The sequence below is a fragment of the Zosterops lateralis genome, assembly GCF_965231275.1.
Source record: "Zosterops lateralis genome assembly, chromosome: 3".
NCBI classification, from domain to species: domain Eukaryota; kingdom Metazoa; phylum Chordata; class Aves; order Passeriformes; family Zosteropidae; genus Zosterops; species Zosterops lateralis.
In genome coordinates this window covers 95318794-95332222 of record NC_139764.1, presented here as the reverse complement: position 1 = coordinate 95332222, position 13429 = coordinate 95318794, and the positions used below count along the sequence as shown (strand labels likewise).

General features: G+C 36.9%; 1 protein-coding gene across 1 annotated transcript in view; it reads left to right on the top strand.

Annotated features, from left to right (window-relative positions):
• MYT1L (myelin transcription factor 1 like) overlaps positions 1 to 13429 on the top strand; it is a 295677-nt gene that overhangs the window by 217112 nt on the left and 65136 nt on the right. Inside the window, exons 8-11 of the mRNA XM_083857754.1 lie at positions 2719 to 2853; positions 5408 to 5498; positions 7766 to 7873; positions 11049 to 11260. Coding sequence (XP_083713880.1) covers positions 2719 to 2853; positions 5408 to 5498; positions 7766 to 7873; positions 11049 to 11260 — 546 coding nt within the window. The remainder of the gene's footprint in view (positions 1 to 2718; positions 2854 to 5407; positions 5499 to 7765; positions 7874 to 11048; positions 11261 to 13429) is intronic.

Here is a 13429-nt window from a genome sequence, read left to right as displayed (position 1 = left end):
ACAAAAACCCCACAACAACCAAAAAACCAAACCAAACCAAACAAACCTGTGGGAAACATTCTGGTAGTTGTTGAGAGAGGAAGCTTTAAGTAAGACAGTTGCTTATATCATTTGTTCTCCAGTCGTATGTTATCTTCCAAATATTGCTGGAAGAGACACCTACAGAGATGCATGATATGGTTAGGTGGGAACTTTCTTGGGAACACAGGTTTGCAGTGAAAACTACCTCTTGGTTTCAAAGATCACTGAAACAACCCTTAAATGACCACTCACCATTTCCCCCCTGCCATTTTAAGCTTTCTAAACAGGTTTTCTTCTGAAATTTATGCATTTTGAAACTTTTTAAAGTCCTTTGATGACCTTCACTCAGGAAATACTTCCATAGTGGCAAGGAGCGAGAAAAGGTTGCACAGTTCAGTAGAACTGCAATATTTCTCCCAATTAGCAGAAGAGGATTTACAAAACAGTATCCAGTGCTTTGTATAAAGCTGTGAAAAGTTTACTCAAATGTCTTCCATTAAAAGCAATGGGAAATTGTGCAAGTGCAATTTTATGCAAGTTTTGAAATCATTAAGAGTAGTATACAGCATCTTTTCTGACTCATTAGACCATAAAGGCTCTTAAGGATCTGATATGTGCTATAACTTTATGATGTAGACTTGAATACAGAGCAGGATTTGCTTGACGCTGTAGGATGCAAGTGTCTAGATCCTCAGCTGCTCTAAATTACAATACCTTCACTGACTTTGGTGGAGTTCTAACAATGTTGAGTAGCTAAAGTTCCTCTAGTTTAAAGTCTATAAAAAGCCATTATGGTCTATTAATCATCTACATTTTTTGCAGTCCTTGAATATTGTTATATTTACATAATTTATATTTCATTTACATTATCTGTTCACTTATCTAATACTTTTACACATCCTGAAGTACTTGACTTGATGAGTTGCTTAGAGTTGTGTATGTATGTAGCTGTGGGCTTGCTGTTCTAGTGGTCTCAGCACAGGCCTATCTGGCAGGAATTCAGATCCCTCCTCTGACATATGCTCCTTCTGTGGCCTTGGGTTTAACTTCTTGATCTCTTTCTTCAATTTGCTGATGTATGAGATTATGGTCTTTCCAGGAGTGTTGTGATAACTGTAGAGCACATTGGAGATATATTTATATGTTTATTTGTTGTTAAAGAGCATGGAACAAAGAACTGTGTTCTACAGTCCACATGCAGGTTAAGTAAAATAAAACTTTCATAATTAGGGATTCCATTTGCAAAATACAAGGTTTAAGTATGATATTATATTTTAAGAATGGATTTAAGACATGGAGAGTCATAACAATGAGCTAAAGGTTTTCTGTGAAATGAAGCTGTTTTGGAAGAATTTGAAAAGCAAAAGTACATATAAACCTACCAGAAGGAAATCAGGGAAAGATAAGTCCAAAACAGAATGTAAACTGGATTGTATTGATTCGTGATTAAAAGAATGGGTTGTTTGTGAAGTTCTACAAGTACTGAAATTTCCCCCTTTTGTACTGAGGGTTCGTTTTGTTGAAGCTGGGATGGAATTTAATGTGAAAAAGGCTTAGTGGAAAACAAGTAGCAAAATCTTATTTTATGGAAATGAAGGCATAAATACTGAAGCAGAGAAATTACTAGAGTAACATAAAATTATTAAATTAGGATAGTTCAGATTGGATATTGAAAGGAATGATGGACTAAAAAAGATGATGGTGATCTTGAGCCAAAATTGTAGCAGTTCAAGTATCCTGAATTTTATCCCTTTAATACTGATATGGACATTATTGTTGAAAATGTGCAAAGCCTGTCAATTGTGGTCAGGATGATAAGATGTAATTTGTATTATGTGTTTGTCTGGAAGAATAGATGTTCTACAGATGTTCTCTTAAAGGAAATAAGCAGATGAAGTTACATGAGAAAGTTCTAAATCAAGATTAATGTCACCAGTATTCCATTACATTATTGGCAGAAAACTATTTTTTGGAAAAAAGTCTAGTTATACTTTTCTTTGATTTGTAGTTGGAAGATCCAACAACATTAAAAAAGGTCATTAACCTTTCAAGCATATGAATATTCAAATGTTCCATATGCATGTTGGTAATGGCACAGATTTACAGCGCAAGCGATACTTTCAGTAATTCTGATTACAATGTTTATTCCGCCATAATTTATTGAAGAGAAAGGAATATTTATGTAATTTTACCACTTCATAAGGAATTTAAAGAAAACCAGAGTCATTTCCTCATTGAGCCTTGGAAAAGGGATTTTTGTGGAATTGTTTTGCTGAAGAGCTGGGTTTGCTACTCTCAGGACATTGAGCTGCTATGACAGTACATTTGCAGACCTTAATACATGAGGCAAATAAGAATATAAAGAAGGGAAACTCCAACTAAACAGTTTCCAAATGACCTTGCACCCTTGAGCTAATGCTTGCCAGCAGAACATTGATTGACAATGGTACAACTTTGCTATAAAAAGGTCATTTTCCAATCATTGTGAATGGATATTGCCGTGATCATGGGAGCCTGCAGTCTGAGAAGAAGATAACAGGATAAAAGTGAGAGAACTGTGATAAGAAGTAGAAGGGCTTTTTTTTTTTCCAGTTTTCATAATAACATTTACCAAAGAGTAAATGACATGATTAAATGAACCTTCTTACAGAAATGTGAAAAGACTCATTCACTTGACACATTTGTTGTAAATTATAGATCCCTCAAGAACAGAAAAGAAAGAGAGCAAATGTCCTACCCCTGGGTGTGATGGAACTGGCCATGTAACGGGGCTTTACCCCCATCACCGCAGTTTGTCAGGATGCCCACACAAAGATAGGGTCCCTCCAGAAAGTAAGTTAACATTCTTTCATGGAAACTGGGGATAAAACTACAAAAATCTTTTCTAGCATGCTTTTTAAATATTTTATTTAAAAAATTAATTTAATTTTTCAGTATGGTTTGTCTCAACTTAGTCAACTGTTCTGTGTTATACCTTTTCCTTTATTCCATCTTTTCCATTCTTTACTAACTTTACACTAAAAGAACAACTTTTAAAGCTGTATTCTTTGATTTTGAGAATCCTAGGTTATTTTTTAATAGACATATTTCGTCAACAGAGAAAAAGGTTTCCAGAAGATGCGCACTGCTTTTGCTTCTCCGTGCTAATGTCACATCAAATGTCCTTATTGTCTTGTACAGGAATAACTATTCCTGAAAAACTTGCAACCCCTTTCCTTTGTTATTGTTGTGTCTGAAACATAATTTATATTAAACTAGTGCATATTTTAAAAAATAATGATTTGGCTGTTTACTTAGTTACAGAACTCAGGATTTTGAGCAAACAGCCCCTGTCAGTCGCATGGGTGGAACTTCCTGCCATGTCAGCAAATTCGCTGCATAGGAAGTTCACCCATATGAGCTCATAGACACCCACCTAAAGGCAGGGGGGCTTCATTTCTGGAAGTCACCTCCTTGACTGGTGAAATCAGCATAGTTCTGTAGGAGCTAATTACTCTGTGCTTGTTTTCATCAGGAGGTGTCTAGCTAAGATCCAATTCTCTTTCACACTAGTTTTAAAATGGAGTTATGGATTCCATTCCATTTGGACCTAAAATCCTCACTGTCCATCAGCACTTACAGACTTAATCTCAATGAATTTGCAACAGCCTTAAGGAAATGTTATAAAGACAGTCAGAACTAAAGTGGTCCCCAGTTTCCAAAGGAAAGTAGATTCTGATGGACAGGAAAATAGATCAGCAGTGCAAGAGCGGCAGACATAAAAAGTCTCCTCTTCCATGGTACAGTGGCTTCTTCCAGAAGTTAAGTGATGAGGAAGTGCTTTAGGGAACTTCGCTGTAGTTTGGTTGGTCTCTGAATACAGTACAACAAATAAAGTAATTTCTCTGCTTTCCAAGACCCTGTAATTTTCTGAAACACAAATATTTATTTAGTTGCTCAAAGTTCTATCATTTTTTCAAATGGTAAATAAAAAGCTCTTTAGAAGACTTTGTAAATCAAAGAAGAATATAGCTTTAAACTGTTTGCATGCTCTTGTACCTACTAAAATGACAAAGGTGAGCTCATCTTTTTTTTTCCTGTGATGTTGGCCTTGTGAAGCATGTTTCAAGAACAGCTTTAAATATTAGGAATTTCAGAGTGAAGCTTTTGCATCTATACACATTTTATCACACTGATGATGGGGTGATGATGATGATGATAATGGTTATTGTGTAATGAGTATACATGGTTTAATTCTCAAGTCTCTGAACAGCTTTTATTCAGTTCTTTACTCAGTCAAGGTATCTATTGATTTTATTAGATTTTTTTTTTTTTTTTTTTTTTTTTTTTTTGAGTGAGAACTAAATACTGGCTTCCAGACCACTTCTTGTGTGAGAAAATGAGAACTTCACAAGGGCTGGATGGTCTTTTTCCATTGAGTGATGCACTGCCATCCAGCTCTGAGACATGGATACAGCTGTGCCTCATGTCATAAAAAACTCTTCAGTGTTCCAAAAAGTTCTTGATAATTTGCCCCTTCATAGCATGAGCTTTATGATATAGAGGGGTACCGCTCTGAGCAGCTTTGGAGTAAGTTTTCCATCCAGCTTGCAGTGGATGCAGATGTAAATCAGTTTACTTGCTTAAGCTTGTACCACTTGTTTATTTTTTACTTTTTTTTTTTTTTTTTCTGCCATCTCTCAATTTTTAAGTGTTTAATTTTGGTTCTTAGTATTTTGAAAATAAAAAAAAAAATTAAAAATCACATGTGTAGAGAATACAAGTGAGAGCTGAAGGATCCATTCTGCCTGCCATATAGATATGAATGATATATCGATGTGGAAGTGAGCAGAACTGGCCCCTAGCTCAACTGGGCTGCCTTATAGTTAGGGTTAAATTCTGTTCAGGGTTGTACTGAGGTGTGTTTCAAATAATCAGTGTTCCACCAGTATAACTTGAGAGCAGATTTCAGCTCATGAGTTTGATACTACATTTATAAAGCTATGTATTAAGAATACATACATTTTCTGAAAGAATTTTCCCAGCCTGTAATTTTGTTTTGTATGGTTGCTAGCTCACCCTTTACTATTGAGCTGATCTTTGCTCAGTGGTTTTGTATGAAGAAGATGTTGGGCGTCTTCTGCTTCACTGTTGCACCAGAGATGCATTTGTTTATAGGTTCTGTAACCTCCATAACTTTCACTGTTGCCCTGTGTTAATGAGCATAGGGTCACAATACTTACTTTCCTCATTCAGGCTTTATTGGCTATGTCTGTCACGTGTATTTTGAGGAATGCTGGTTGTTAATGAATCCTGCTTTGTTTTAAAATGGTTTCATATATACTGGGATTTGATTTTTTTTTCTTGTTTTCATACTCTGCTGTTTTCTCTTACTCTCCTTGTCAAGTTCTTGCCATGCATGAAAATGTTCTTAAGTGTCCTACACCAGGCTGCACAGGCCGGGGCCACGTAAATAGCAACAGGAATTCCCACCGAAGGTAAGGATGCCGTCGCTGGACACCAATCTAGAGGGAACAGTGCCTCCGAACTGCAGCCCTTCTAGCAGTCCATTGGTGGGGGGGAGTGAGTGTGTGTCGTTGTTCTGTTCTGAGGATTGACAGATGGTGCTTCGTGTGCTTTATCCATTTTAAAGAGTAACATTTATTCATGTATTTTCTGAGGAGAACGAGTGTGCATTTGCTGTAGTATGGATGAATTGATCCACAGAAGACATTTTAAGCATCCTTAGCTTTTTGAGTGGACTTTTTTTTTCTTTTTGTGTTGATATTTGCTGAATAGCAGTGGTACAAAACAAGTGGTATGACTCCTCCTCATGGGTGTGTTATAGGGAGATAGAAGATTTTGTCAACATCATCAGGACTAGGACAGAGTTGTTCTTCGCACGCTTCACTCTCTTCAGAGATTTTTTTCTAGTGCATGAAAAAGTCTACTCTAATCCTAAATTATGAGGGCTTTTTAATACATGAGAAACAGGATTTTAAATACACAGGTGTTAGCTTTCTTACTGACCACAGTCTCAACCCTGAAGTACTTATTCAGCTAAAACTGAATGAGAATCTTAGCTGTTTATGAAACATTAAGAATGTCTCATTACATTTAAAAATGAGAAGGCAGAATTATTAGAAGTAAATATTCTATTAAAAAAAATCAAGGAAAAAAGCAGCTTTTCCATAGTTTTGTAAGGTTAGTAGTAGATTCTTAGGGAAGGGATGCTATTGCCAATTAAATTCTGTCAAACGAATTTTGAAAATGTTACTTTAGTGTTCCACATATGATTATTTTCCCACAGAACAATAATAAAATCTGGTCTATTCCTTTAGAATTTATAAATTAAAAAAAAATGTGGATAAGAAGGTAAAAGGAATGTGCAATATTCCTGTTATTGAATTCCTTTTTACTGTTAATTGTAGCATGAAGGCTTAAGGGGGTACAGGTACTGGACATTCAGTCTTATCAAGCTCTGGGTTACTACAGCCCCTCATATCAGCTGCATTTCCCCCAGAAGACTCTTACGGGTACCAGCCTTTCTGCAGTAAGCTCTGGTACCCCTTCTCTGCAGTGATGCTGCCAGCAGATGCAGCAAAAACCTCTGAGAAGGCTTTATGGGAATTACTGCTGCTTGAAGCAGCATTCACTTCTGGTTGAATATCCACTAGACTATTTGAGGTGTCTGAGGAGGAGCACGTCAGTGGAGCGCAGCTGCCCCCTGGCACAGCTCCAGAGCTGCACGGAGCTCCCTCGCCCTCTGCAGAACTAGGGCAGTGAGGGCGGGCAGGGGGAGCACTCTGCAGTCTGTGCTCACCTCTTTCTGCAGCTTTTGGGGCATTTTTCTCTACTTCAGTTTTTTTCTTTTTTTCCCGCTTATTTCCTGTAAAGAAGGGAACATCTGGGAATGCACTGATTTGCCTTTCATTTTAATTTCTCTTCCTGTGGAGAGCACAGAGAGCTGCGGTCACATAAGTATGCAATATGCTATGACAAGGAAAGGAGCCCCTCCATTGTCAGGTCACAGGATTTTACAGCTTCACTAAGAGCACCATCTGCTGGCATCAATATATTTATTTTTCATAGTTCTAAATCTTTTCCATGAGAATCAGGCTTATTATTGCCACTTTAATAATAGTTCAGCATTCACAAATTTAATTGAATTTCCAGTGCAGAAATGCTTTTGATTTTACATCATCTACTATTAGAAAGCATAATTTAGTGACTGAAATTCAAGAACAAACACTAACAGTTGACATATAGATTTAATAATCCAAGGCAAAATTTTGCTCTCATTTATATGCCTAGCAAAAAGATTGGAGTTAATGGAGCTGAATGAGGTGTGAAGCAGCACAAGATTTGGCCTATATGGTGTTGTCATTTAATTGTCTTCCAGAGCCATTTCATTGGCAACATTTGTAGATGCATAAAGGTCACAAGTCTGCTAGCACAGCTGCACAGTACCTTCCAGTTTATATTCTCCTCTCCTACTGGTATGTTCTCTGGCTGACATCCATGAATAATCTGCCCATGTACTGTGAGAGAAGAAGAGCAGATGTAAGATTTACCATGCAACTTTGAAAGCAGAAGAAAGGAAGTCTATTCTAGAGAAAATACACATGACCAAAACATTTTTGGAAACCCTTTTCCTTCAGATTCTTCCTGATGCTGGCTAAGGAGGAGAAGGAGTAATTGGATCAGTGCTATAATGTGAAACTATGCAGGACAAGACAATTAAATTTCCTTTCTGTAATTGCAGCCTCTCTGGATGTCCTATTGCTGCAGCAGAGAAACTGGCTAAAGCTCAAGAGAAGCATCAGAACTGTGATGTGTCAAAATCAAACCAGGCATCAGATCGGGTTTTAAGGTATTAGAAATCACTATAATACTTATTCTTATGCAGAATTCATCACACATTCACCTACTCTGAGAATTTATATTTATATACATTGTATATACATATATATCTCCTTTAAAGAAGAGTTAGAATTAGGGCTTCTGGATCCAATTCTCACAGTGTATTTTTCCCACTCAGTTTTCATGGGGGAGGGTTGGTAATTATTTTGGCAAATACATGTAAAGCTGAAAAGCTCATTTTTGTCTTAGGCATTGTTTGGTGTAAAGATGACTGCTGGAGTGCAAAGTCTAAGAACAGTGTGAAAAAAGTTGGTATCTTTTGGGAATAAACTAATATTTACCGGTAAGTCTTGGTTTTTTCAGCAGGCTTTTACTAGTAAATATCAGTTTAAATTAAACCAGAAGCCCTATGTGCATTACCAAACTGGTAGTACACCTTTTGGCAGGACAGTTGGAAAAGTACCAGGTATAGTTTAGATTCCAAAATAACATCAGTCTTAGTTCTTTTTCTCTGTTCCCCCCGTTCTCTGCCAGGAAGGACAGAAAGAGAGAAAACTTGTCCTAAATTTTCATATAGAAAGGATCTTGAACAATTTTATATGATTGTACTCCTTTTCTTCATCCATGAAGGATTCTGCATTTATCTGAAGTTGTATCCAGCTTTGTGCTATTGTCTCCTCTTTTGAGATATGTGGGTGGAAAAAATACTTCTAAGGAGCTGAAGTGTGAAGGATGCATGTAAAGCAATCAAACTTCTGCATGATTTTACCAGCCTTATGCTGATGATGCCCCAAAAGCTGCAGAATTTCTCCATGGATACTGCAATATCTGTGGGCTGGGGTAGGTACATCCCTCCCAGCTGCCTCAAAGAGTGTGGAGGAAGTGCTGCAGCTTTAGTTCCCAGAATTTCCTACTTATCCCATAGGTTTCTTAGTCTTTAGCTGTCTTCTAGATTTAAGAACTGATTTGGCTACTTAAAATTCTCTACTGTATTATCAACACCATTCTTTGAATATTCTCTTTAAAGTTCATCTAATCTTGATAGTCTTTTCAAAAAACAGCATTTCCATGAAGCTGGGAACATAGAGTTGTGGCTCACATCTACAGAAGACTTTTCGTCATTCCTGTTGACTGTGCTCTCCTTCCTCAGATTGCTTTTGATGGATTTATCTTAACTGCCCCTAATTCAGTTTGCACAGCTTGGCATACAACATCCCACAGAGGTTTCTTAGAGAAGAGTTCTTCAAATCCCATTAGTAAAAAAAACTTCACTCTTTGAGGGAATAAAATAGTTTCTCACTTGATGGAAACAGACAGATCAAAAATGCAGTAGCTTTTACCACTGCTTATTACAGAGAAGCCATTGAAGTCAGTTGCCATAGAAGGCAACTGCTCAAAAACAGCATCCAGTTTGCTGGCAAACTCCCTAGAATTGTTCTGCAATCTTAACTTCACTTGTGGGCTGCCTTGTGTTTCAGGTTTTATAGGAAACTCAGATAATTCTTTCATCTTGCTCTTGCTTCCCTTTTACCTTTAAGTCATGGAAGTACTTAAGATGAACTTGGCAGCTATTTATAATATTTGCATGCAGGCAATTGATGAGCAGACAGATGTTTTAAGAGTAAATCTTGAATATTTGTTTTCATCCCAGTTTCCATCATACCTGCATTTGAAAGTTCTTGCTTAAAAATAAATCAAATTCATAGGACTTGTATTCCAGTGAAATTTTGGATTTGCATCAAATGTTCAGGATCTGAATTGCAGGTTTTTTGCTAAATATAGATTATCTTGAAACAGGGCCAAACTATTATTCATATCAGCTCATTGTGCAAATAAGCCCACTGTGTTTTGTGAGGAAGAAGTGTCTTAAGGAGTGAGCATACATAAATCAAAGGGAATAGTATGACTAATATGATTTTTTGGGTGAGCTTTACATAAATATCCTGAATAAATTCTATGAAAATAAATTAATTCAGAAAAACATGGTATAATATTCAAAACCTATTTCTTACTGTTGATCACATTTCACTTTGTTAGTCAGCATGATGATGCTTCTGATCTTTGCTGAATTTATGTTCCTATGATTGTTCCTTCCGTTTCCTCTGGTTAGAAATGCAGTAAAAAAATAGAAGAAAAAAGAAGAAAAAAAATGCTATATGCTTCTTGGTTCCTGCAGAAGCACCTCAGGTGCGCTGTTCATCATCCTCACCTCCTGCTAAATGCAACAGGTAGACATGCAGCATTGTGTAGCAGTTGCTTCCTACGACCCAGTTGTGTAACACTTCCTTATATCAGTAGGATTTTCAGGATATGACCTTGGTTTGCCTGCTTTGAGCTGTGTCCACATGCAGAAGATGGCGTGATGGTGGAGTTCAGTGCAGCATTCTTTCACTGAGATTTCACAAGTTTCTCAAATGGCCAAGTAGCATCAATCAGAGCTTCTTCTGACTGTCCTCTCTCATCCTAAATGAAAGAGATATTTAAATGAAACAGTTTTATTTTGTATTCATTATCAGGACCTTCCTTGAGGTGTGCATCTGTGTGTCAGGAGGCACAGCTCCTGCCAGAACCTTGCGTTTAAGGATGAGCAGGACCTGCAAGGCAGCAGCTCAGAGTCAACAGAGCTTCTGAGACTCTTCTCAAGATGAACATGGATTTGTATTGAAGGATGTATTGTATTGAAGGATGAAACAGGAATAGTTACTTTTGAAAGCACAGAGGAAACCAGCATACAACTCTGTTGGAAGAAATTTTGAGGAAACTCCATATGTTAGGTGGAGCTTCCAGATCTACCTTCTCTTTTTGATATTTAAAGAATTTGTCCAAACTTCTTCTGTCAGTCTGCTTGCCCCTCTTTAATTCACCTTCCAAAACAAAAAATGTTTGCTATGAGATGCAATTACATAGGGAAAGGGAAACCCTGAAGTATTTTAAAACAGAATTTTAAAATACTTTTAGCAGTAGGATACATTTAGTGGTATTAGAATTAATTTTGTCTAGGCTTTATTCAAGGAAATAAACATTGTTTGTCTGCTGAAAATAACCAAACTAAGGAAATGCAATAATATATTGCTGTCTCTTGAGTACAAGAAATAACTAAGATTTTCTAATCTGAACTATAAATTATGCACAAACATAGTAAACTGAACTGCATCTAACAAACTGTACATATCTTTAATTTCTAGGCCCATGTGCTTTGTTAAGCAATTGGAGATCCCTCAGTATGGCTACAGAAACAATGTCCCCACCACCACACCCCGCTCCAACTTGGCCAAGGAACTAGAGAAATACTCTAAGACTTCGTTTGAATATAACAGTTATGACAACCATGCCTATGGCAAGAGAGCCATAGCTCCCAAGGTGCAATCCAGGGATATATCCCCCAAAGGATATGATGGTAGGAGGTGCACACTCTTATACATGAGAGACAAGTTTGCAGTTAATCATGTTGTTGTATATGTAAACATCATACAAATAAGACATGTTTTCATGTTCATACAGTATTATGAGGAATGCTATCATATGTAAGTTATTTTAAAGGCCTTTTAAAAGAAGTGTTGTTTTATACGGTGCTTGCTTCAGGATTGTTGCACTGTTAAAAGGCATCTTCAGCTATTAAGCTCCTGGGCTGTATTGAGATGGCAATAAAAGCTAAGTAGCAGAGATAATGTTCTTATGTTACTGTCTGGGAGACCTGGCCTCAAGGGTCACGTTAGGATTCTTGCTTCCATGCAGCAGTTCAGGTAACCCAGAAAGATAACATACTTGCTTTGTGGGGATATGGAAGTAGAAAACCTGGGCCTCCTTGCACTTAGGAAATCACTGCAACATACTTAAAGAGGCATTTTTGCTTATTTTGTCCTCACAGATACACTGGTTGAATTGTCTGGAAAACCCACCATACTTAACATGTTTAGGAGAAGGTAGATATTAGCATCAGTTCAGGAGAAGGCAATGGATGGGGATCAGTCAGGCAAGGGTTTTTTTATTAGGGGAGAAAAATTAACTACAGGATAAAGAAGGATTGTAGCTTTTGAAGACATCCAGAATTTTTCAGAACAATACATTTATGTATGCATATATATTATATATGTGTATATATATGCATGCATATGTAATCTATATAGGGAACTAAACCATGCCATTTTTTTTTTCTTTTGAACACTAGCAGTTTATTTTTTGTTGAAATATTTGATACTACGCGGTAGCTACTATAAGAAATTTCAGGCAGGTGTCACATTTTTTGTTTAAGAAAACAGAACAAAACATACTATACAGAACAATTTAGCTATTGCCTGAACACAGACTGACATTTAAAGGTAGCTAAGTGAAGAAGGAGAAAATTACTACAGTTCTTGCCTTCATGTGTTTGATATTTTGTATATTTTCCTTTCTCGTAGAATTAACAGACATATTCTTACACTATAGCAGAAAGGAAGAGGGTTGTCAAAGGGAACAAACCTATTTTTAGTAAAAGAGCTTTTTTTCTCCTCATACCTTCATCTTATTTGTCTGTATAAGAATAAGGGCCTGAACAGAATTAAAAGTAAAGCATTAATTGTAACTGTGGTTAGGAAGGTAATGAGTATACATTAGTATAAGGTAAATTAGGTATTAAATATTTTATATATATTCTGTCTACTCTTGCAGAAAGGAAAGCATCACTGTGAAAAAGCTTATTTTCAGATCAATTACTGATGTATATCATATAACTGATATATATTTTTCTCATTTAAGGCCCCTTTTTCCATATATAATGACAAACTTCACTTTTTCCCCCAAATCACCAAATTTGAAAATACATGTAATATTAAGCACAAGTTTACAGTGGCCTTAAACAATAAAAGACTTTGTTGATACAGGTCACTGTCTTTATGCACACTCACCTTCCTTTGATATAAATAGGAATTTTTCTTGGCTTTAGACTGTTGCACTGCTCAGTAATGTGAGCCAGAGGGGACTGAGGGACGCTGCATACATGTGCCTCATGCTGGTATAGCAGGTGTAGGGGGCTCTTGTGCTCTCAGAGCAAGGGAAGCCCGTTAAAGCTGAAGTGAGTCGGTTGCCAGACAAAGGCTGCTGTGTGGCTTTGTTCCATGGTCCTGGCTCTGCTGCAGGCAGTGCACACTACACCTGGTTCCAAGTGATGTGTGAGCTGTTTGGACAGACCTGCCAACTTGTTCCCCCTGGTTTGCGTTTTTCTTTTCCCTGTTAGTGATTTTCATGAAACCTCTAGGATTTACATCTCTCTGGAATTTCAGAAGTACTCCAACATATTTGGCTTAAATTGGCTCAGGAAAATCAGTTGAATTCTTAGAATGATGAAGCCAAGTCCTGGGCACACTGAAATTGTTAAAACATTTTGGCATTGACTTTCAATGGAGCAAGGATTCTGCTGACAGTTATTGTAAATAACTGAATATGAAGGAGATTTCAGGAAGAGACTCTTCACTTAAAAGAGCCACTTCAAAAAACTTCACAGTATTTTTAGATAATTTTTTATTTGTATATTAAAAAATTATTATTGCTACTAAAGACTTTATGGAAGTCCAGAGAGCACACCTAT